This window comes from Macrotis lagotis, chromosome 1, assembly GCF_037893015.1.
Source record: "Macrotis lagotis isolate mMagLag1 chromosome 1, bilby.v1.9.chrom.fasta, whole genome shotgun sequence".
In the NCBI taxonomy this organism is placed as follows: Eukaryota; Metazoa; Chordata; class Mammalia; order Peramelemorphia; family Peramelidae; genus Macrotis; species Macrotis lagotis.
Window position 1 is genome coordinate 474,377,123 of NC_133658.1, and position 25,746 is coordinate 474,402,868.

Here is a 25,746-nt window from a genome sequence, read left to right on the forward strand (position 1 = left end):
CTTGTTGGTTCCCATTTAATGGTTAGCAAACTTCTTGGGGAATTTACCTGTGGTCCAAGGGGTTTATGCTAAAGATTCTTTACTGTAGCTTTAAGCAGTATGTTGTAAATTATATTATGAGTAAGAATTTAAGTTATGCTGTGGTTTTCTAACACATTTTTGTTAGGAAAGGGAGGGATGAAAGGAGTTTATGGAAAAATACTCATTGGGAACCATTATACTACAGGCATCCAGAATAACCTGATCTCCAACATTGTTACAGAAAAATAATACTCAAAATATGGAAGACAATGCAAAATCTTTATTTCATTGATATTTGTTAAATGAAAATACAAGTCACTTTTTAGTAGCTCTATATGGAAGAAAAGTTTAACAAATTTGTAAGTTGTAATAACATTATTTAAAAGTAAATTTCAATTGATTATAAGCTAATAGAATTACATACATATTAAGTGGTTAAAATACTTAGAAAATCCTGTTTCATAGGATTAAACATTCATGGACCATCGATGCACCTCTAGACTAAAATACAAAGATAATTCATGGGACCATGTATATAGAGGTGGAAGACAGATTTTAGGGGTCATTTAATTGAACCGCTTCATTTTAAAAAGGATCAACCTAAGGTTCAAAGGGGGGGAAATTATTAAGTTTTGTGTACATAAAGACACTGAATAATTTCAATGCTAACTGTTATAAAGTTCCAATAGAAAAATTACATACAAAGATTCAGAGCTCAAATAGATTTGTTAAAAAATAAAATAAACTAGTAGGAAGTTATTTCTTTTGTTGGCCATGGTAGTTAGCAGTTTTCAAAAAAAGGCATAAAATTATAGGGCACATAAATAGGAAATGATTTCCAACCCTATTGAAATACAATTCAAATGCAGGTGGCTTTCACCTAAGACTAGACTAACTGGTCTATAAAAGCTGCATCATAGAGAATCCATTTATATTTAAGGGAAAATTATTAACCTCAGTTTTCACCTACAAATCATTAGGGGAACATAAATTGCGCACTTGTAATTTCTACTATCCATTCTTACTCCCCCAAAAAAGTATCTACTGTAAATAGAATTTAGTTAAAAACATTAATATTCATGAATGTAACTTTTAGGAACAAAGTGAGCATATAGTATTTTGAATACTTTTAATTTTAAAGTGTCCAGAACATAGAGAGAATAATGTTCTTAAAAGAGGTTTGAAATTGAGAGCATATTAGAAATGAATGAGAACTACTCCTGGAACTCTAGGAGATTTTAAAAATAGCACCTGACATTTACATAGTGCCTTAAAGTTTACAAAACATTTTACATAACCATTTTTTTAAATCTAAGTTGCTAAGAACTGTGTAAAGTTTAAAAAGGCCCAATAAAACTAATATGTGATATCATCTTACTGTATCATTTGATTCACAACCTGTACTGGCACAGCAAATGAGTCAAGGCACTTTCTATCTCTATCTGCTTCAGCTTTCCACTGCAATAACCAAAAATATTAAAAAATAAATAGATTGTTACAATTTGTTCAATTTTTTTTTACTTTTTATAATATAATTTTAATATGAAGACTAATAATATGCTAAAAACAATTTGCATAACCCTAATTTTTTACTTGCCTTTGAAAAAGACAAATGTTGACCAGTCCATCACATTTTGAAAATCAGTAACAGGGATATTAAGAAATTCAAATTCCTTCTAATGATTTGATTTTATCCAAAATAAGAAGTCTACCAGGCATATCACAAAAATATTTCTCTAGTGCAAAAATGAAAAAAGGTATAGAAAAATTCTACTCAGATAACTATTGCTCACAAAATAATACTGGAAAGGGTAAAAACCTGCATTAAAAGAACACTCTTCCTATTTAACCTTAGTCTTCATCATAACAACATAAATCCCTTAGTTCACATCACTATCAAATAGTATTCAACATCAAGGGTACCTTTATCTTGCCAGGGAAGATAATTACACTTGACTTTCAAAAGTATGAAATGAGAGAGATTACTTTCATGATCTTTGGCAAAATCATTTTGAAAAGTAATTAATTCTATTGCATCATTTTGTTTGCTAATTTGGAAGAATTTAAGGAATGGAGGAGAAATCATGAATGATGGTTAAAGAAAACTATTAAGAAATGTACTCAGATATCCCTAAGGAAAGTCAGCAAGTAAAGATCTGGAACCGTCTAATAGATAAAGTATAATCTGACTTAAATCCTTTGTAAAACATCATAATTATGAGTTGCGAAATTTGTTACTAAACAAATTAAACCTTCAGAGAACTGCTGAGTTCACAAACTAATAAAAATTCATTTCAAAACGGACAAGCCATCTCCAAGAAAGCATTTTAAAAATAAATGATGGGGCAGCTAGGTGGCGTAGTGGATAAAGCACTGGCCTTGGAGTCAGGAGTACCTGGGTTCAAATCCGGTCTCAGACACTTAATAATTACCTAGCTGTGTGGCCTTGGGCAAGCCACTTAACCCCATTTGCCTTGCAAAAACCCTAAAAAAATAAATGATAACTGAAATAGAAAGAACTGAAAAGAAAATTCTTCACAACTGGATGAAAGGATCAATCCTTTTTTTTTTTAATATCTAAGGCATTAAAAAGAGAGGATAGCTCAATCTCCTGGTGCTGTTACCAAATTTATTGGCAGAAGTGAGTTTGGTGGAAGTGAAGAGAACTTCTCTGTGTTTTCTAGGAGTCAGACTCTTGTCCCCATAAAAGTACAGAGTATACTGACTTAAAAAAATAATAATCAGGATGATTTATAACCTAAAAGATAATGGAAAGAAGACTTCTGTCCTTATTTCACAAAAGTCAGAGGTAAGATCAAACTTTCAGGTTTTTCTTGATCTTTTGGATTTGCCATAACCTATCAGCTGGAAATAAGAAAACAATACATAGATTTTTAGAAGAATTTTGACTTTCTTCAACATTATGCAAGAAATGAAGGCAAGGTTCTTTCAATTCTTATTCTGATTTTGTGGGATGAAAGGTTTTATTTTCATGGCTAAATAGTGCAGAGGGAAGAGGCCTCTGAGTCTTATTAAGAAAATAATTATATATGGTTGATCCTGTAGTCATCACTTGACAGTTGTTGTTTCCTCATTCCTAGATCTTCGGCTCATCTGAAATGGAAGGTTAAAAAAAAAAAGAAAAAATTCAAAACTTCTGATAGTTTCCTTAGATTTTCACTTTTTCACAATTCATTAGAGATAGAGCCTATAGTTTAAAAAGTTATAATTTGGGGTTCTTAAAAAAGAAAAAAATATGTATATATTGTTGCCTAGACATAAACTAGAAAATATAAAGCAAGAATGAGCTTTTTAGTAAAAATCAATGTGACACATGCACACATCAAAAAAAAAAAGCCAGTAGCTTTATAGCTAACAGATCATTGAAATTAGAGTGAGGAATCTTTTGTGAAAACTAGACAGATGACAGTAAGATCACCAGTGAAAACAAAAATAAGTCATTCCAGACTGTGCAAAAGAAATACAAATGCCAAGTGACAATGACTTGAACACTTTGCAAAAGGCAAGGCTTGTCAGTATAGAATCAGCCACAAAAATAGAGGATCAGTCTCAGTTACTAAAAGCAAACATTGCTGATTTTAGCTGCAAAGATGTCATTACAAATGCAGTAAATAAAGACTAAAAGCCAGTATGAAAAATATTAATAGTTGAAACATTCAAAACATATATTGATATTTCAAATTCATTTTAAGACAAAGCAATTAATATTTAAAAGTAACCATGGCTTAAGTTTTCCACATTTATATGTGCCAACTTTAATATTGTATTAGTAATTACACATCTCCCATTTGAACTTTTTGTGACCTATACTTCTTTATTATAAATATAATAAATTGATACAATGTTCATATTCTGTGAGTAATCTTGATAACGCTAACAAATCACAATTTAAATTTCTATGAACTAGGAATGGCAGAGATGGGCAGATTATATAAGAAAATTCTTCTAAAACCACAGAGCCATAAATATAGAAATAGTTGAAAGGCATCACAGAGGTCATCCAAATCAAAAGCCTTCATTGTTCAGACAAAGAAAGTGAAATTCAAAAGAATTGATGATGATGTTTGTCCTTTGTTCACGAAGAAGACCATAACATCAGGGAGATGATGCTATAACAACGCATGTCCCTGAATTAGAACTAAGTGATGGGGATGCTTTGCAAAAACAAGTTTCATTTTCTTCTCTGGAGCCATCTGGGTCCAGTGGCCAGATTTGAATCAGCACAACTGCAGAGGGCCCTGGATGCAAGGCAGTCAGGGTTAACCGACTTGCCTAAGGTTATACAGCTACTAAGTAAGCTCAAGAAAGTTAAGACACTTGCCAAAGGTCACATAGTTGTAAATGTAAACATTCTATCTCTAAAAACCAGAACATAAATCCTTCTCACAGCATAAAATAAAAACCAAATCTTCAATTAGCTAGCAGTTCTAGATATCTTAAAATTAACACATCTCATTAATGGGGACAGTGAAAAAGGCTAATACTGATTAATTCCAATTTAAATGAGATATCCAGTATAAGCAAAGTGCTTGTGCTTTGCAAGCCTTAAAGCACTATACAAATATTAGCTATTGTTATTGAAATCTTATCACTTATTTTTCCTTAGTATTTAAGATATAATTAGGTTGATGTATAATAAATATATTTTGTATTACAAATATTGAAACTGAACTAGATTTCAAGAGGAATGAAACCCAGACAATTTGATCTTCACAAAAATCCTAAAAGTTTGAAGATATCTTGATTTTACAAATAAGGAAACTAAGGTTGAAAGTCTGTCCTGCCGAGTCACATAATTGATTGAGGATTTGAGGCTGAACTTGAACTCAGGTCTTCTTGACTGCAAGTCCTTGTTTTCTAATTACTATACGATCTAGCTGGTCCATTTTTCTTTACAGATAACTCATGGGTACTTTCTTTTTAAGGCTTTAGTTAATATAACTAAAAGCATGAGTCTTTTTTTCTGTTTCTAGTCAAGTAGCTCTTCATCGGAAAGTCCCCTTTATTTGCCTTCTCCCAAGCACCAGTTCAGAAGTTGCATAACCCGATTAGAATCTTAAGACACTTTCATCAATTTCATTGTTTGAGAGAATTTCGTGAAATGTCCCTGAAGTCTTTCAGAAGTTATGAGATATATATTTTTTCCAATTTCAGAAATAAATTTTAACTTCTCTATAATTTTTCCAAACTAAATGTAAAAATACACACACACACACACACACACACACACACACACACACACACACACATATATATGTATATATATATATACAGTATTGTATATTTTTACAATTCTCTAGAAGTCTTTAAAAAAAATAAGGTTGTATGTGTATGCTGTGTACAGACAGGAAATGTACTTTAACAGCTTCTAAGTTATTGATAAAACTTAATGCTTTTTTATGAGTCATCAAATTTTCTTCTGTGAGCAGAGTCATCACCTTCTATTCAGTGACATAATTCACCAAAGGCAGAGCCAGTGTTGAGGGGGTGGAGGTGGGTGGAGGAGGGATACTTCTAGAATGTGGATACATTTACTTCAATTACTTAGTTCAAGTTTTCAGGCTTTATAATGACGAGAAGCTTTGTAATTCTGACCCCCCCCCCCAACCCTATTTCCCTCAGGACTATGACACTTATGACACTTAACCTCCAAACCAAGGAGAAAGGCATAAAAAATTCCAGTAGAGAGCTATGCCCCAAAAGTTCAGTAGTATGGATTTTTGAGATTTTTCATGTTTCACAGGGAGCAGAACAGAAGTTTTCATCCATGAGGTCAAGGAGGCCAATTCATCTTAAAACATGATACACATAATATTTTGTAACAATGATTAATAATAATATTACAACTTTACTATTTATGTTCTAATCTTTCAGCATCTGTGACTTCAACTACAACCATTTGAGAAAGTAAAATTGTAAAAATTTCTTTCTACTGAGAAGGTAAACATATCTCTGAACTTTGCCTAAAGGTCATCTCACTTGAAGATAATAGGTTAGCTAAAGAAAGGGAAGTGGGGAAAGCAAGGATGGGAATATTCAACTATTTTTATTGAATTACAGAATTAAGCCTATTTATAATGATGCTTCTGGTTGCTTGGTGGCACAGTAAATAGACTGACAGACCTAAAGACAAAAAGACTTATCTTCTTGAGTTCAAATTTATCTTCTGAAACTAAGTAGGTGTGTGACCCTGGGCAAGTAATTTAATCCTGTTTGTCTCAGTTTCCTCATTTATAAAATTGGAGAAGGAAATGGCAAACTACTCCAGTCTTTGCCAAGAAAACCCCAAAAAGTGACAAGAAAACCAGACACAACTGAACAGCAACAAAAATGAATATGTTTACAAACTAACAATTGTCACATTGGACATCTTAGTTCTTTTCATTTTATCTCAATAGCCTACTTGCAGTGGAAAATTCCTAGGACTAGTTTCAGTCTAAACTCAACCACTATGAATTACTTTTTTAACTCTGAGCAAGTCACTTGACCCCTGAGATTTGATTTGTTCATCTGTAAAATATGGGGGCTGAGAGGATCTTTCAACTCTAATATATTAGGCAAAGTGGTTGCTATTTGTCCAAAAGAAGATTAAGATTGTCACCTGAAGGACACTAAGGTTTGAGCTAAAGAAAAAAACTCTAGTCAGACTGCCTTGGCCTTGAAAAACACTTCAGATGAGTCATATATTAATTGACTTTACAGGAAATAAAAAGACACTCTAATCCAAAAAAAAAGTTAAAATTGAGTCTTTTGAAGGACAGAAATAAATTTCATCTTTTTTTCTGAAAGAAGAAAATATACCACCAGAGTATATCAAGGGCAATAACCCCTAACAGGGAATAGTGTTATTTCCTGAATTTGTCTGTGAGTACCTACATTTAAACACCAATGCCTCAAATTAGTGGTGGATATTGGTAATGAACAAAAAAATGAGCACTCTAGTAGACACAACCTAAAATGAATGTTCTTTCATTGTCTTTGGAAAAACAATATAAAAATTCTAGAAAATATTTGGAGAAAGCACAGCATAATTTAGCAAGTATGATTTCTTTTACAGGTTCTTCATAGAATCATTTGGTGGCATTCAGTGAGTGCTTATAAATGTTGGTTGATATTAAGAATAGCTGACATTTATATAAGCATTTTAAGGTTTTATGTTATCTCATTCAATTTTCACAGCAACTCTATGAGCTAGGTACTATTATTATTTCCATTTTATGGGGATGAAGATTAAGATGAATTGGATTAAGTGATTTGCCCACAGGTCACACAGCTAATGAGCAGCTGAGGTAAGATTCATATTCTGATTCCTGACTCCAGTTCCAATACTCTATGCACTATGTCATGTAACTGCCTTTGGTTGATATTTTTATAGGGAGAAAAACAGCCAAGGACAAGTTTCTTACTTGCAATCAAAACAAGAGTATCTAATGATAAACCTTACCATTTCCTTTAAAGCACAATTTCTTTTTCTGGTATGCAATAAAACTGGTTACAGCTCCTACCACTGCTACAAGCACACCGCTTATAATTCCAGGTATTGCTCCAGGGGAATCAGCTACAAAAAAGAAGGGGAAAAAAAATCAATTTATGGAATCCTAGTATGCGTTCAAGTTGAGCAAAGAGGCAATGGAGCAAAGAATGATTGACCAACATCGGCTGTTTCGTATTTTCAATGAACACTTGTGCACAAGAAATGCCTAAAAGAATGTCATCAAGAAAATATATGATGAGAAAAGGAGAAGAGTTAGCCATGGGATAACAAGTGGTTAAGTTGCAGTCCTGGTACTATGAAAAGTAAAAAGACCCAGAGGAAAGTATCCAGCATGTGAAATTCTCTGTGAAGTATCTATGGGAAAAATCTTAACAAGAAACATTTAGGATGAAGAGGCACAGATGGATTATGATTTGTACCAATAAGGGGAAGACTGACATTGCCTAAATTTGTTTAAGTATTGAAATTCATTTTGCATCAAGGATCATTGACTCAACAGGAGAAAATTTGTCATGAGTCATGTACAAAGAAAAAGCCACTGCTTTAGAGACACATAAAAAAATTTTTTGTTTTAATTAAGAACATTGTTTTATACAAAAAGTTATGTTTAAAAAAAATTCATTAAAACTCATGGATAGTTAAAAAATGAAAAGAGGTCAGGAAGAAAATTTAAAATCAACAGAAAGACCAGGAAGAGAAAGAAAAACACAATGTAAGTAGAGACATAGAAAAAGACAAAAGATAAAAGGAAGCAGACAGGAGAAAAAGTCAGAAAGAAAGGGAAAAATACTGGGAAAATATAAAAGAGAAACAACAGGTGCAGAGGTAATAGGAGGCATTCATACAAATTAATATTTCTTTTGTCATGTCATTCTATTTATCAAAACTGCCCACATATTGAGTTTTCCTTTCCTGTGACATCTTAATTAGTTTTCCAGGAATTTTTAATAGTCTTTGTCCATTTTCTGTTTCACAATTTCAACTTTTTTTTAAAAAGATCTTCACTTTTAAATGGAATTCCTGAGATATTACTTATCTAAATAAATTAGATTTATAACCAAAATTTATAACCAAAAGGCAAATTTGGACTTTTTTTTCAGGAGAAACTTATTAACAATTGGAGGTATCCAAATGTAAAGTGGGATGTCTTGAAAGATGTTGGGTCTCTCCTTCTTACAATATCTTAAGTCAAAGACTGGTTGAGCCTTCAGGACACATCACAGTGTAATAAATTGTTTTATAGAAGAGAGAAAATAACAAATATTATCAATGAGCCTATAAAGTTTGCATCACTTTGCTCTCTTTGTCACAACTTAAGAGGATAAAAACTCAAATATACTTGAAATTATGCATACATACCAGCTGCATTCTCATCATTACTTCTATCATCAGAACCTATAAAACATTAAAATCTACATTAAAATGCATATTTAAGTATTTCTAGCAGAAAAAGCTGTGTAAGATGTCAGTCATCTACTAGAAAGTCCAAAATTAGCATACCTTCTCTCCTCAAAAAAGAGTGACTTGAACTATATATCCAAAAGATGAGTAATAGCTTCCATTTATATATCCTTTTAACAAAGTATTTTCCTTAAAATAGCACTGGGAAATAGGTGGTACAAATATTATGCCCATTTTTTTCCAGTGAAAAAAGACTCAGTAATTAAGTGACAAATACAATCACACAGTTATCTCTAATAGAATTATGAAATTTTGCTTATACAAATTATGAGCCATTAGTAAAATTTTTAAAATATTTAATCACCCTAATTTATGCATTTCCATTTCTTTTGAGTATTATACAACTTATTTAATTTATATACTATTTTCCTCTTAGGAGAAATGAAAGTGAAATTGTCTTTCACTTCCATTTCTGCTGTTCAACAATTTTCAAAAAGCTATGCCATAACTGTATTGGTATATGAATCAAAGATGCTGAACTGGGTAAACTGGGTGAACTGGGTTACTACTAATAGAAACAAGCTTCTTTAAGTCACAGATCAACCCTGTAGGCCCCACGTCTCTGTCAATATACATGACTTCCCAATTCTGTTCTCTGCCTATACCTATTCCCTATAGACATGAAAAAGAAGGTGGTGCCTGTTAATAGTAAGTTGATAAATCAGAAGAAGAATGTTAAAGTGAAAAGAAAACCTGGTAAAATCCAAAACTTGGCTTCTGATCTGTCATCTGTCAATAACTAGCTAAGTAACCTTGAGCAAATCATAGTCTCTCAGGACTTGCTTCCACATCAGTAAGTGAAGAAACTGAATTATATAAATTCAAAGGTTTGGTCCATTTTCAAAATTCTGTTGTAAATATTTGATATAAAGATATTTAGAGAGTTAAAAAGAAAGACTTTTATAAAATTCAGAATGTTTAACTTGTATTTATCTGAAGAGCTTTCTTGATTAACATCAAAACACTGATTTTTAGCACTATTCCAGGAATTGCTTTAAATCTAATTACTAAAACAAATCAAAGACTTTACATAAAGAGTCATTTAAAATATTCATATCAAGTATTATATGAAATTAAAATTAAAAAGTCAATATAGCAGAGAATTTGGAACGACTATATATCCTTCAGGTAACATAGGACTAACAGGAAAACAGAACAAGAATCAAGATATCACATAATCATCATTAAATTACTCTTCATTAAATAAACTTAAGAACCTATCATACTCTGTTGTTTTATACTCAATAAATGAATTAGATTTCTCCTTAATTATGTACTTTATCCTCAAATCCATCATAGTTTCCTCATCTGTAAAATGAGCTGGAAAAGGAAATGACAAAGCCCTCCATTAACTTTGCCAAGAAAACCCCAAACTGAACAAAAACAAACATCATAGAAAGAGAATATTAGAAGATTAAAAAAATCACATGTCTACTCAATGTAACCTTTAGATTACTGTAATCTAATTACAGATTACTGTAATCTAAGGACTTTTAAGAAAAAGAGTCAGTTCTAGCATACACCTAAAGCATTCTCAAGATTATCCATCTATCCTTTCTTGATGAGCTCTAAAGTTAGCTAATTGTCTCACCTCAGGGTCTTGAGATCTGAAAATCAAGGTTAGACTTTTTTTGTGTGCTTCCTTAGACTGAGTGAAAACCAACACATGAAGCAGTGGCAAAGAGCAGAGAGTAAATGGCCTTTTACTTTAATATTGCTTCTTATTATATGCTTTTCCCAAGGTTAAAAGTTATTCATCTTAATATCTGATATCAGTATAAATTTATATATATATATGTATATATATATATATATAAAATAAAAGTGACAGAAACACAACCTCATACATATCCAGCTACAGAATGTAATTACAGATAAATCAGAAAGTTAAGAAAATTATGGAATCTCAAGGTCAAAAAGGATTTCAGAGAAAATATAGTCACACATATATAGCAAATTCAAAATTCTAAGAAATTTTTAAAAAATTAGTATAACTACTAAGAAACAGCTCTTATTTTTTTGTAACTTTTGTTCAGTTCACTAATATTCAAAACAAGAACTTTATCAAAGAAACTTGCTATAAAATTGCTTTCCCGGGTTTCTTTTTTTCCTTCTAATTTTAACTGATCTGATTTTGTTTGTGCAAAAACTTTTTTTTTTAGGTTTTTGCAAGCCAAACGGAGTTAAGTGGCTTGCCCAAGGCCACACAGCTAGGTAATTATTAAATGTCTGAGACCGGATTTGAACCCAGGTACTCCTGACTCCAGGGCCGGTGCTTTATCCATTATGACACCTAGCTGCCCCCCCCACTTTTTTTTTTAGGTGTGCAAAAACTTTTACATTTAATGTAATCAAATTATCCATTTTGCCTCTCATGATTCCCTCTATCTCTTATTTGGTCATCAAATCCTTTTCCAAAATTTTGACAGGCAATTTTCCCCATGCTCCTCTAATTTGCTTAAAATATAACCCTTTATGTTTAAATTATATGAACATTTGGGGCTTATCTTGGTTTATGGTATGAGATTTTAGTTTGTATCAAATATCTTCCAGTATTCCCAGCAGTTTTTGTTGAATACTGTATTCTTGGACAATAGCTATGATCTTTGTGTTTATTAAACATTGTTACTAAAGTCATTTCCTACCACATATTATGAATCTAATCTATTCTATTGTTCTAATCCATCGGTTGATCAATTACTCTATTTCTTACCCAATACCAGATAATTTTGATGATTACTGTTTTTCAGTAAAGTTTGAGATTTGTTACTGCTAGGCTACTTTCATTCACTTTTTTTAAAAAAAATTATTCCCTTGATATTCTTGACCTTGTGTTCTTTCATATGAATTTTTTTCTAGTTCTACAAAATAATTTTTTGTAGATTGACTGGTTTGTTCCTGAATAAGTAAATTAATTTAGGCAGTATTATAATTTTAATTAAAATGGCTCAGTCTATCCATGAATAATTAATATCTCTATAATTATTTAGATCTGACTTTGTATGAAAAGGTTTTGCATAAAAAATTATTTGTAATTGTTTATATAATTTCTGTGTGTGTCTTGGTAGATTACTATTTTATATTGTCTACAATTATTTTAAATGGAATTTCTCTTTCAATCTTTTCTGGCTGGGTTGGTAATCTATAGAAATGCTGATGATTTATGTAGATTTATTTTATATCCTGCAACTTGGCTAAATTTGTTAATTGTTCTGATTAATTTGTAGCTGATTCTCTAGATTTCTCTAATTATGCCATCATATCATCTGCTAAAAGAGATATAATTTTTCTTGTTGCCTATTCTTATTTCTTCTATTTTTTCTTTCTGTTATTTGTGCCTGTCAAGAACCTATCCATTTTAAATATACAGCCTTATTCATGGGATTTACACCCTGTTAATAATCACTAACTGGTGGTAATCATAGATATGAATGGTAAAGGAAAATATTAGTAAGCATATACAGGATTAGTCTTTCATTCTCAAATATATTTGCTAGCAAATGTCCCAGCTCCAGATGAAGAACAGTGTACAAATTAGCATATTTTCCTCCAAAATTAGACTATATAACCCTGCAGAAGATCAAGACCTATCTTCATCTTTATTTGTTGTTTCCCACAATACTTTGCAAAAGAAAAGAGGTAGTTAATAAATGTTGATTGACAAAAATTTTAATAGTGGCAAGAAAATATTGGTAAAAATAATATTTAAGGTACCTCCTGATTGAGCATGCCCATTGAGATCATCATCTGAAAAGCCACCTATAAAAGGGAAAAAATTAGAATTGTCAAATTAAATATTTTTGCATCTGTGCATTATTCTATATCTTTTAAGTCATATAACCATAAAGGAAAAGTAAGTCTTCAGTCACCCATATTTTAATTTTTCTTTACCTTCTGAAAAATACATCAGTAAAAATAAGCAACTCACCTAATAAAGGCTAAGCCACATTAGCAGTGTCATGCCAAGGGACAGGCTACTAGCCCACAGTAAGTGACAAACAGGTAACTAGGCTCAAGCAAAATGAGGTAAGCTCTGCAGGGGAAGTTAAATCTAAGTGATGAAGTCAGAATAAACCATGAGTTAGAATCAGATAAATAAATGGAGAATTAAGAAAACAGAGTATAGAGGAATCAAACATAAAAAAATCTAGAGCAAGCAGAGAATTAAGAATTAAGAAGGCAGCAAGCATAGAATTCTGGGGTAAAACCATGCAGAGCCCTTGCATTTGGGTATTTCTTCCCTCCCTCCTAAAATGCATAACAGAAGCCTCAAATTACAATCAGAGGCCACAGGAAGTGGCTTGGCACAATGTAATCCTACTTGGTCTCAGTTTCCTCATATAAAAAATAAAGTTTAGACTAGATTTTCAGCTCTAATTGTTGCCTAGATAGCTGTCATCTTAAAACTAACTGTTTTATAACTTTCTTTGTAACCTAGATATGGCAATGTTAGAATAGGTTGTAGTAAGCAAGTCAGTTCAGATTATAAAGAGGTATCTGCTTTACCTTGTGTGAGGGGGTGATACTATAACACTCTGTTTGGATCCACTCCTGACACCACATGAACCTGAGCTAGAGGGGTGGATTCAGCTACATCACACCAGAGTTACAGTACTATATAAATAACCAATGGTTTTTCTACATAGTCTTTCTTCTGGAGTTTTTGCTTTTGGCTTTTCTTCACAAGATCCTCCAAGAAGAGAGATTTTGATTGATGTTAAATTGTCTGTTTTGTATTGCTTTGACTCCTGTGCCATCTTAATCTTTCAACTTTTTGTTTTGATTTATGATTAAAGGAATGTGGAATTTATATTTTTACTTACTGAATCCTTTTCTCATGTTTTTTTTAGTTTTCTTTAATTGGGCAATATGATGTTCTTATTTAGCTAGACATTCAGAGATATCTGACAACTCTTAACGATTACCTTCTATCATGATGATGATGGTTAATGCTTCCATTAGGGGCATTCCTTGATTGCACCAACTTTTCTCTACTGGTTCTCCCCATAGCACTGCCTGCTTTATATTCTATTTCAGTGATTAAGTTTTCAAACCTTTCTTTTGCCATCTGTTTTGCCATTCTCTTTTATTCCCTCTTCTTACTGAAAAACCATAGAATTATTTTCTTTCCATTATATACTATTGTCTTGATTAGAGAATGAATATTTTATTTTTTAAGACAACCCTAGAAGGCTTTATTTAAACATTACTAAAAATATTATTGTTGTAAGAGTAAATATAATTCCCCCCCTACACAAAAATATAAAACATCATGAGAAATAAAGTGAAAGAGAGGAAAAAAATGTGTTTCAGTCTGTATTCTGAAACCATCAGCTCTGTTTCTGGGGTGCATGGCATTCTTTATTATAAGTCCATCAGTGAAGTTACTTCCATATTTTTCCACAGTTGCTATTGCTAATTGTAATTCCCTCCATCCATTCCTCCCCACTAACATCTATTATATTTTCTATCTCCTTTCACTCTGTGCCTCTTCTAAAATGTGCTGTGGTGCAGCTGAGTGGCGCAACAGACAGACCACAAGTCCTGGGGCCAAAAGGCCACAAACATACATCCCATCCCAGAGACCCAGAAACCACCCAGCCCCATGGTCTAGGACAGTCAATCTAATCCCACCATCTTGCAAAAAGTAAAAAATAAAATTTGTTATATCTGACTATCCTCTTCTATGATCTACCCTCTCCTCTATCACTCACACCCTATTCCCCTTCCCCTGATCCCCTACTCTCCTTTTTCTTCTAGATTTCTATACCCTATTGAGTGTGTATGCTATTTCCTCTGAGCCATTTCCAATGAGAATGAAGGCTCCATCATTTCCCCCTCACCTTCCTCCCTTCCATACCATTGCAAAAGCTATTTCTTGACTCTTCTACATGAAATATCTGAGTCTATTCTACCTCTCTTTTCCTTTTTCCCAGTACATTTTCTTTTCACCCAATGACTCCATTTTTACAATATATACTTCAAATTTGGCTCCCTCCTGTGCCTTGTCTATATAAGCTCCTTATAACTGCTCTAATAAATGAGAAGGTTCATATAAGTATTATCAGTGTCATCTTCCCATGAAGGAATACATGCAGTTAATCATCATTAAATCCCTCATAATTTACTCTTCTCATCCACCCTCTCTATGCTTCACCTGAATCCTGTATTGAAGATCACACTTTCTGTTCAGCTCTGGTTGTTTCCACAGGAACATTTGAAATTGCCCTGTTTCATTGAAATTCTATCTTTTCCCCCAGAAAAGGATGTACAGTTTTGCTAGATTCTCAGTGGCATTCCAAGCTCTTTTGCCTTCTGGAATATTATATTCCAAGTCCTATGAGCCCTTAATGTGGATACTGAACCTGACTGTAGTTCCACAATATTTGAAATGTTTCCTTCTGACTACTTGTAAAATTTTCTCTTTTAACTTGGCTATAATATTCCTGGGGGTTATTTTTTTGGATCTCTTTCAGGAGGAGATTGGTGGATTCTCTCAATTTCTATTTTACCCTCTGCTTCTATGATATCAGGACAATTTTTCTGTAGAAATTCTTTTAAAATGAGGTCAAGGCTCTTTTCCTGATCATGACTTTCAGGTAACCCAGTAATTTTTAAAGCATCTCTTCTGGATCTGTTTTCCAGATCAGTTGTTTTTGCAATGAGATATTTTACATTTTCTTCTAATTTTTCATTCTTCATTATTGTTTTATTGTCTGGAGTCCTCTCAAAGTCAACAGTTTTCTTTAGTTCCATTCTACATTTGAAGGATTTTTTTCCTCAGATAGTTTTCTTATCTCTTTTTTTATCTGGCCAATTCTGCTTTTTAAGGCATTCTTCTCCTCGTTAACTTTATGATTTGTTTTATCTATTTGACTTAAACTGTTTTTTAACATGTTTTTTTCTTCAGCATTTTTTGGATCTTCTTGACTAAGCTGCTAACTTAGTTTTCATGTTTTTCCTGTATCTCTCTCATTTGTCTTCCCAATTTTTCCTCTACCTCCCTTACTTGATTTTCAAAATCTTTTTTTTTTTGAGCTCTGTCATAGCCTGAGTCCAACTTCTTGGAGTGTTTAGATATAGAAGCTTGGACTTTTTCATCTTCTGAGTGTGTATTTTGATCTTCCATGGGATAAAAGTAATTGTCTATGGTCAGGTTCCTTTTTTTCTGTTTACTCATTTCTCCAACCTGTGCCCTGGTTTTGGGTGCTTCCTGAGTCTTTGAGACACCCCTGCAAGGACCTCAGTTCCTTCAAGGTCTTATGGGAAGCTCTGATTACTCTCCGGCCTGTGCTCTGGTCTGTGGATGACCACAAGCACACCCCTCTGCCTCGGAGCTGTGAGGAGGATCCCTGCTCTGTTATAGTATGGAGCCCCAGACTGTGACCAGGGTCTGAATATGGACAAAGCCCAGAGTTCTGTCCCAGGGACAGAGGAGAGTCCTTGACAGTCTCCCCCCACTCCCTTACCTTCCATGAGCTAAGCACTCTGGAAATAGCTGCAGGGTGGCTCTTTGATGGGCAGCTCTGTGGGTTTCCTGGGATCTGGATTGCACTGAGGACCACTCTGGCCTGGTCTTCACACTCACTCTGGCAGAGCTTTTCCCACTGATCTCCCAAGTTGTGCTTGGTGTTCCCTGGGTTGGCAGGTCAGGAAACTCCTTCTGCTGCTAGGACTTCCAGGGACCCAGGCATCCTGCAGGCTATTCCCAGAAGGCTAGAGCTCCTTCACTCCATCATACTGCTGCCCCCTCCAACCATGTGGAACAGAGACTTCCCATGATTTTCCAGGTTAACTTGGGTTGCCTCACTGGATCTTTCTGTGGATTCTGTCTCTTAAAAATTTAGTCATAATTTTAAGGGTTTTGAAATACTTTGGAGAGAATTCCTAGGAAAGGCTGTTCTCCTGTCTCTGTCTTGGTTCCACCTCCCTAGAAGACTCAGAATGCATATTTTCTTTAGAATACTCAGTTTAGTTCCACAAAAAAGAAATTAAATAAAAGGAAAGAAAAAGGAAAAATTAACCACTCACCCTGATTAATCTGTAGGCATAGTGTTCTAAAGTTTTGTTCGTGGTGTTTAGGCAACTTTTCCCTCAAGATCACATCTATTTAAATTATACTTTTTATCCTAGGTTCTTTGTGTACTTTTAGAAAAAAAAATCTCAATTGCCCCTCTGTTATTAAATCCCATAAAAATCTTTCTTTTTCTAGTTTTTCTTAGGGTTTATTTGTTCATTTTAAGGCATGCCTTCCTTTGTTGCTATGTCTAACTTTCCTGTATTTCTGTTGTTGGGGTATTTCAAAGAAAAGAATCTGCTCATGGGCATGTTTTGTAAGAATGCTGCAAATCCATTTTTCATTTTTCATTGTTACTAGACTCAGAATTGCATCCTTGGTGCACTTGTTCTTTGGAAACTATTTCATTCTCTTCTATGGTCCAGTGGATTTAAGAATAATCTTATTAATTCAAATTTCCTTTTCTTTATATTAAATTCCTCCTTTATGCTTGCAAAATTTTTGTTTAACCTTGGTAGTGTTAAATGTAACCATTATGTTTCTTGAAGCAACTGGCACAGTACCTTCTTCTCCTTCCCTTTCCTCCCCGCCACCTCTAAGACAATCTGTAACTTGGCAGGTTCTTTGTTTTCTGTGTTTGGGAAGTACTGAGCAATTTTTTGAATTGTGACCTTCAGACTTCTTGACTTGTCATGACCTTCTAAGAGAACCATGAGCTTTAAGTTGCCTCTATACATCCTATCTTTAAGATTACTATGTTTCACTTATATAGAGCTTGTGTGTGTGTGTGTGTGTGTGTGTGTGTGTATTTTAATGTTATTACTCTGTTTTTCTTCTTCTGGATTGTCCTCTTCCATGTATTGGCATTACAAATCAATTTTTCTCCTTTGGTTTTTTTTTGAAGATTCTTAACACCATGGATTCAGTATTTTTATTCTACTAATTATTCCTGTGGTTTGGATCATATATTCTTCTTTAAGAAGTCTAAGTCTTTCCTGAATCACTACTTTCTTGGAAATCAACAGAGTCCTCTGAATCATTCATTTACTTCCCTTTATCTTGCAATATTTATTCAGATATTTAAACTCATTTAAATGTGTTCAAGGCCATCTTCCCTTTTGTTATTTATCTTCCCTGTTGATTTATTTATGTTCCAGTTTTCATCTCTTTTCTTTCTTATGCAACCTTTAGTCAATTCAACTTTTTCCCCTTATATATTCCACATCTTTAGATTTCTGACTCCTTTTTCTTTTATGGCAGTTACCAGAAAGTTGGACTTAGTTGACTTAGACTTAGACTTCTCCCACTGCAATAACTTTTCATCTTGCAAATCATTCCTGTTTTGGAGAGTTCTGAGAGGTTATAAAGATCTGTGAAAATAAAATGTCTTTTTCCTGTGACTTTTTTTTTAAGGTTTTTGCAAGGTAAATGGGGTTAAGTGGCTTGCCCAAGGCCACACAACCAGGTAATTATTAAGTGTCTGAGGCTGGATTTAAACTCAGGGACTCCTGACTCCAGGGCCAGTGCTCTATTCACTGTGCCACCTAGCCACTCCTTTTTCTGTGACTCTTAAGAGACTTATATCACACTGATCAGGATGCTAACAGTAAATGTATCACAAAAGCCCAATTTGTTAATGTTTCAGGATATCCTCCATGGCTACTGTGATATCAGGACCCACAAGGTCCCTGCTGTATATCTTCACAGTTGACATTGTGCTACTTTACCTTTGTTCCCCCTCTCCTCTCCACCTCTTACTCTGAGAATTGTAATTAAACCAATACTACAGTTGCCCCTGGAAAGGGGAAATCAATCAATCATTCTATTGTACCATCTTTGTAACTTCTTAGATCATAAATCTCTTAGCCACCACTCTCCTGTATTTTTTTCTTTCTTCAAGGGTAATACCATCTCCCTTTTATATTTTCCCCCAGCACACAACACAGTATTGTTAATTATTAATCTCAATATATGGTTGCCATTCATTTATCACTATAATAAAATCTTGATAGTGATTATCTATAGAATCCTCCATCTACCATTTCAGTAACAATCAAAAAATAAAATGGTTAACCTGGCATGACCTGACCTTTTCTTATTGTCTTTTTCTTGAAATTTTTTTCTTAAATTTGTAGATGCCTTTTTTTTTTATATCTCTGGCTCTATTGCCTCCTCCTTTCACCTGCAGTAATATTATCACAAATGTCACAATGAAAATGTGATTAAAAAAAATCCACTTAATGGATACAATGGGTCCTCTTCTTTTTTTTTTAGTTTTGCAACATTCATCCATTTTCAAATTTATAAGTTACTCTTTTCTACTACCCTCCCTTCCCTCCCCCCTCCCCTTGGCAGTGAACAGTCTAGTAAAACTTACACATGTACATTTCTTTTATTTTTTTGCAAGGCAAACAGGGTTAAGTGGCTTGCCCAAGGCCACACAGCTAGGTAATTATTAAGTGTCTGAGGTCAGATTTGAACTCAGGTATTGCTGCTTCCAGGGTCAATGTTCTATCCACTGTGTCACCTAGCTGCCCCCACATGTACATTTCTAGCATATTCACATATTATACATTTTGTATATAAGGAATTAGGACTAAAAGGAAAAGAAAGAAAACAGTAAGAGAGGAAGGAAAAACATAAGAGAAATTTTTTAAAAAGTGAACATGGGGACAGTTAGGTGGTGCAGTAGATAGAGCACTGGCCCTGGAGTCAGGAATACCTGAGTTCAAATCTGGACTCAGACACTTAATAATTACCTAGCTGTGTGGCCTTGGGCAAGCCACTTAACCCTGTTTGCCTTGCAAAAACCTAAAAAAAGTGAACATGGTATACATTCACATTATGTGATTTTTTTTGTGATTTTTTTCCTCTGTATTGGGGTGGCAAGTCCATAACAGGTCTCCCAAGGTTGTCCTTGATTGCTGAACTGCTGAGAGAAGCTGCATCCAAAATAGTCAACTCATGATATTGTTATTAATATGAACAATGTTTTCTTAGTTCTGTTCCCTCCACTGAGCATCAGTTCATGTATTTCTTTCCACGCTTCTCTAAAGTCTGACTATTGATGATTTCTTATGGAACAATAGTACTCCAAAACATTCATATAACAATTCATTCTATCATTCCCCAATTGATGGACATCCTCTTGACTTCCAATTCTCTACCACTACAAAAAGAACTGCTATAAATATTTTTGAACATGTGAGAACTTTCCAATTGTTTTATGATTTCTTTTGGGTATAGGCCTAGTATTGATATCCCTGAGTCAAAGGGTATGATCAATTTTATTGCATTTTGGACACTGTTTCAGATTACTCTCTAGAATGGTTGGATCGATTCACAACTCCACCAAAAACGCATCAATGTCCCAATCTTCCTACATCCACAACAACATTGATCATTTTCCCTTTTTGTCATCTTAACCAATTTGATTGTTATGGGGTGGTACCTCTTGGTTGCTTTAATTTGCATTTCTCTAATCAATAATTATTAGGAACAGTTTTTCATATGACTATATAGCTTTACTTTCTTCATTTAAAACTGTCTGTTCATATCCTTTGATCAATTCTTCCTCTTTATTTTCAACAGAAATTCCCTCAACAAATTTAGAGATCATTGGTAAAGACTTCTAAAAGATGATAAGAGACACATAGGTTGGTAATTCCTAATGTCCTTTTGTCACTGTCTCAATAATAAAACCATCTATAATTTTTTTAAACATTTCATTTAACATTTTCACATCCCTAAGCTATTCTGAAATTTAATCCCTCAATACTTTCAAAATTATTTTGTCTCATTTCTTCTGTGTACATCTGGTTTAAACTTCCTGGTTTCTACCTCTTAAATTTAATTTCTAATTCTCCACCTATAATAATGTTTAATGAAACATTAAGAGTTCACAGGTAGTGGCTCTATCATAACCAATCATCATAGATTGCTAAGGGCATCTAGGTGGTGCTGTGGATAGAGTGCTGACCCTGGAATCAAGAGGACCTGAGTTCAAATCCAGTCTCAGACACTTAGCACTTACTAGGTGGGTGACCTTGGGCAAGTCACTTAACCCTGACTACCTCTCATCTAAATCCATCTCCAGTTATCTTAATTCATATCTGGCCATTGGCTCCAGAGGACTCTGGAAGAGTGAGACTGGTGGCTTAGCACAGCACCCCCTTATTCATATCCGATCCATATGTTTGTCATGGCATCACCTCTCTGATGTGATGGTCTTTAAGAAGAAATAACAAAGAACAAATGTGAACAATAATAGATTGCTATGAAATGAATTTGCTAATGTTTCTATTTTCTATTTATTTCCCTTTGCTGACTTTCAGTTTTGGCAACAGATGACTAAGGTAGAATTAACATCATTGTAGCCTTTTTCCTTATGTTCCTTATGAACATAAGGGTAAAATGATCAAATACCCTTTGAAATTATTTTTTTTACTATTTTTCTTTGTAGACATAATGAAACCAACTCTGTCAATATTTTTACGTGGATCTCAAAGGATAGTCTATGAGTCCTTCTTCTATCTAGCTCTTTCTGAAGCAAGAAAGTCAACAATGATGTAATCTAACTCCTGAAGAAACAAACATTTAGAGGTCATTGGACCATGATTTAGAATATCAACTGTTATGAATATAGACTATGTCAAAACTCTGATTCTCATACTTTCTAAATTATCAATTCTCTTCAAGAACTCCTGTGATTACATTATTGCAAAAGTAGGAGACCATATAATCCTAAAGGTCATTTATTATGCCTCATTTCATGGATTTTATGGTCAAAGAATTTCACCTAGTGGCCAATCCACTGGCAATGAACCTCTCAGTACTTAACTAAACCAAATAGCAAATGGTCAGTTATGGAAACTGTATTCAAAACTCTTCTTAATAAAAATCTGTGAAAGCTTTTGAGAAATCGGACTCAGGCATACTATGTCAAGGTATCAAAATGAAATATTTCCAATACCACTTAGAAATTAATCATTTTTAACTCCAAATATAAAGATCAGATATTGAAAAGTAGTTAAGATATGAAAGAGGAATGATCTCACCTGTGTCACCATGATGATCTGGTTTAGGTTTTGGTGGATTAGGCTTCACAAAGTCATCTGTAGAAAAAAAAAGGTGAGAAATCTAACTTTTCAAGCTGTAATGACAGAGAGGGAGTAATTCATGCTAAGAAACTGTTTATTCTTTAATTGACAAAAATGCTATCAGATTACTTAAATTAATGTGAAAGTCTAACTTCATTCACTTACTAAATATAAACCACTTATTATACCCCATACCATCACACTCAAAGTAGCTATGACAATTCAAAATATCTTCTACAATTGACCTTACCTCAATTAAGGAGAACTTAATTTGAATACTTGTAGGCTACCCATTCCCCAGCTTTTGGACAATAAAGTTTTCATGGCAATGAAGTGCAGTCTAAAAGAATACTTTTTTTCACTCCAAAATGAAAAAAAAAATTGTACTTAATAAGAATGACAGCTAGTGAGAAATAGGACTTTTATTTTCTCTATAAAGTCAGAGGGCTGAACTAGATGACCTCTGAGGTTCTTTCAAGGGTTAGGAATAATTTATAATCCTTTTCAATATTATTTAAAAATCTTACATGCATATCATGAATTTTAATTTTCTTTAAAAAACTTTAATTTTTCCATAATGAGAAAAAATAAATTTCAACTATAAATAGGACATGCATTATAACAAGGAATGGAAGGATGTTACATTATAGTATGCTAAAGCAGTAACGTAACATATTTAAATTTGATAAAAGACCAAAAATTATTTAGGTGGTTGTTTTGTAAATTTTTTAAAACAATACTTGAAAATCATATTATAGCCCCAAACCAATTCCAGATGATGATGAGAACAATGAATAATTAACAAATTCATGACCTTAGCTTTAACTGTTAAAAGTTTCTATTGTTACTATAAGTGTCTATTAAATGTTTGTATTTTCCCAATTATGTTTGATTTTCACAAACTGTATTTTTTTCAACAGGAATCATGTTCAGCAAGTATGTTTTCATATTTTTAGATCTCTGATTAAAGCAGAAGGTTGTTTTAAAAAAAAACCCAATAACATACAGATGAAAAGAAAAGGCAATTAGGAAGCAGTGCTGTGCCTGGAGTCAGGGAGACTTCATCTTTCTGAGTTCAAATATAGACATTATAGGAACTTTCTATCTAGGTAGCCTTGAGTAAATCACTTAACTTTATTTGCCTATTTTTCTCACCTGTAAAATGAACTGGAGAAGGAAATAGCAAATCACTCCAGTAGCTTTGCCAAGAAAACCCCAGATGGGATGAAGAGTTTGGACACAACTGGAAAATGACTAATCATCAATTGATGTATATTTATATATACTTATATATACATAAATACATACATATATATGCAATATGCATCATCACATATATATATATACTTTTTAAAACTGTACCTTAACAAAGTTTGTCTCATATTCTTTGTTCAATATGTCAAGAGAAATATTGAATGGTCTGTTTATTTTTATTATTTATTTACATAAAAGGAATTTAAAAAATCAATGCTAAACATTAGTATGTATAGAATAATTTTACATATATAATGTGTATATATGTATATTATTGTGTCTATATGTGTATGTGTGTGCACATATACATATTTATATATACATAAATATGTGTGTAACGGTAGCCATCTCTAGGGCAGGGTGGGGGAGAGAAGGAAAAAAGAAGAAAAAAAGGATATTTACAAAATAATTTTTTATGTATTTGAAAGGAATACTATGTTATACATAATATATTTACAGTTTCATGCATAGTCACCTTTTTATTATATTGTATAATGGAAATACTTGTTTTATTCTATAAATATGTAGTAATATAATAAACAATAAATGGAAAAAACAATCAGTTTTTGTCAACTGATGCCACCTGGTGGAAATAAGATAGTGTTTTATCCTAAACTATGTTCTGGAATCAGAAACATTAAGTGATCATACTAGTAATTATCTCTCAAAAGTCAGTACACTTTCTGAAATTAATTCATCAGTGATATATCACTAAATATAAAAAGTCCATCCTAGGAATATAAATTCTACTGTGATCTTATATTATACAACATGAGGTTTGCAAAAGCCAGTTCCACAAAAGTGAGAAAAATCTTAGTTCATTACACAAAATAATAAATTTCTGAATGATTTTCTTTATATCAAAATCATATTAATAATCCCTTTAAAAGGCACCATTCCTGGAAAATGCATTGGTTATACATAAGGCTGTAAACAATTTATTTTTGTCTCTATATAAGTATGGAACTAAACCTAAATTAGAAGGCATTGAGTTTTGTTTGTTTGGAAGAAAAAGTAATCAAAATTCTAAAATTTTGATAATTTTATATGTTTTGAGGTTTTTCTTTTGTACATCAAATTATAACAGATTTCTTTCCAAATGGTATCTTTGATGACCATAAAGACAATCTCCCTACCTCTAAAAATATTATTTCCTTTTATCTGGTAACAGAATGGTACTTACCACTGCCTCCATTAAGAGCATCTTCTAGACTTAAGTCACTGTCTACAAAGAAATTAAAGTCTGGTTAATACAGAGAATGCTGTCAATATAAAGAAATAAATAACATCTAAATATCTACATAGTAATTTGTCATGAAAAGCATTCATCTCACTATAATATTTTGTTGAAAATTTCTACTAAACAATATTTGCCTTGGGAATCTGAAATAGAATTTCTGTTGTTGCTTCTAGATACACTTACCACAGGCATTAGAAGAAAATAAAAGAATAGTTTGTAATTCATTTAAGAGCATTCACTATCATTATCACTATCATCAGACTGCTGTTATTTAAAAATAAATATTTGTTTAATTGTTAAGGTAAAGCTTATCTGATGGCATGCTTGTTCTAAAATATTATGTACATCATTCAAATTCCAATATTTGTAATTTTTTTGACAATAGCCTTTTTCAAAATTTGCTTTCTCAGTATAGGTCCGTTCAAATTTTCAAAAGGTAAATAAGAAGTTATTTATACATTTTAACTCCTAGCATTAAGCTGAACAGGCAATATGACAACATGGAAAGAATGCTGAAAAAAAAGGAAAAAATGGATTCTCTTCAGTAAATATCAGTTTCAATGCTTTACCTAGAGTAAGTGACTTAAACTCTCTAAGCCTCAGGTTCTTCCTTTTCAAAATAAGGATATTGTTTATAGGTTGTCCCTAAATGATTTGTTTGCAAAATGATTTTCAAACCTTAGAACATTATATTTCATTATCATTACTGTCACTATGTTTATCATCATCATCATCAACCTAACCATATTGCCTGATCACAACTGATGTTATGAATAAAATGTGTGATAATCACCAACTGTTGAGATAATCAAGAGACACTGGCTGAGACCAAAAATAAGGTACTGATCAATTTACTATGTTATTCAAATACCACACACTATTCAAATTAGACTATAAAGTAAGATAGAAAAATGAAGAAGAGATTTTTTTAAAGAGATACTAGGAAGAGATAAAAATAATAAGGCAATTAAATTATTAGAACACACTAGATTATGATAATATCCAAATGAGATTTGTTCCCACCAAATATTTTTGATGATCTATTTTGGAGCTGCAAGGGCAAGATTTCAAGAAAAAAGTCACAGAAGAGGTAAGCCTGGATTTCAGCAAGTCATCCTAAACGTTCTACCCATGCAAA

At 32.9% G+C, this 25,746-nt stretch overlaps 1 protein-coding gene across 1 annotated transcript in view; it reads right to left on the reverse strand.

The window, feature by feature from the left end:
* LOC141504772 (uncharacterized) overlaps positions 1-25,746 on the reverse strand; it is a 68,477-nt gene that overhangs the window by 10,564 nt on the left and 32,167 nt on the right. Inside the window, exons 4-8 of the mRNA XM_074210042.1 lie at positions 24,552-24,593; positions 22,073-22,129; positions 12,713-12,757; positions 8,897-8,932; positions 7,487-7,600 (exon numbers count right to left, since the gene is read on the reverse strand). Coding sequence (XP_074066143.1) covers positions 7,487-7,600; positions 8,897-8,932; positions 12,713-12,757; positions 22,073-22,129; positions 24,552-24,593 — 294 coding nt within the window. The remainder of the gene's footprint in view (positions 1-7,486; positions 7,601-8,896; positions 8,933-12,712; positions 12,758-22,072; positions 22,130-24,551; positions 24,594-25,746) is intronic.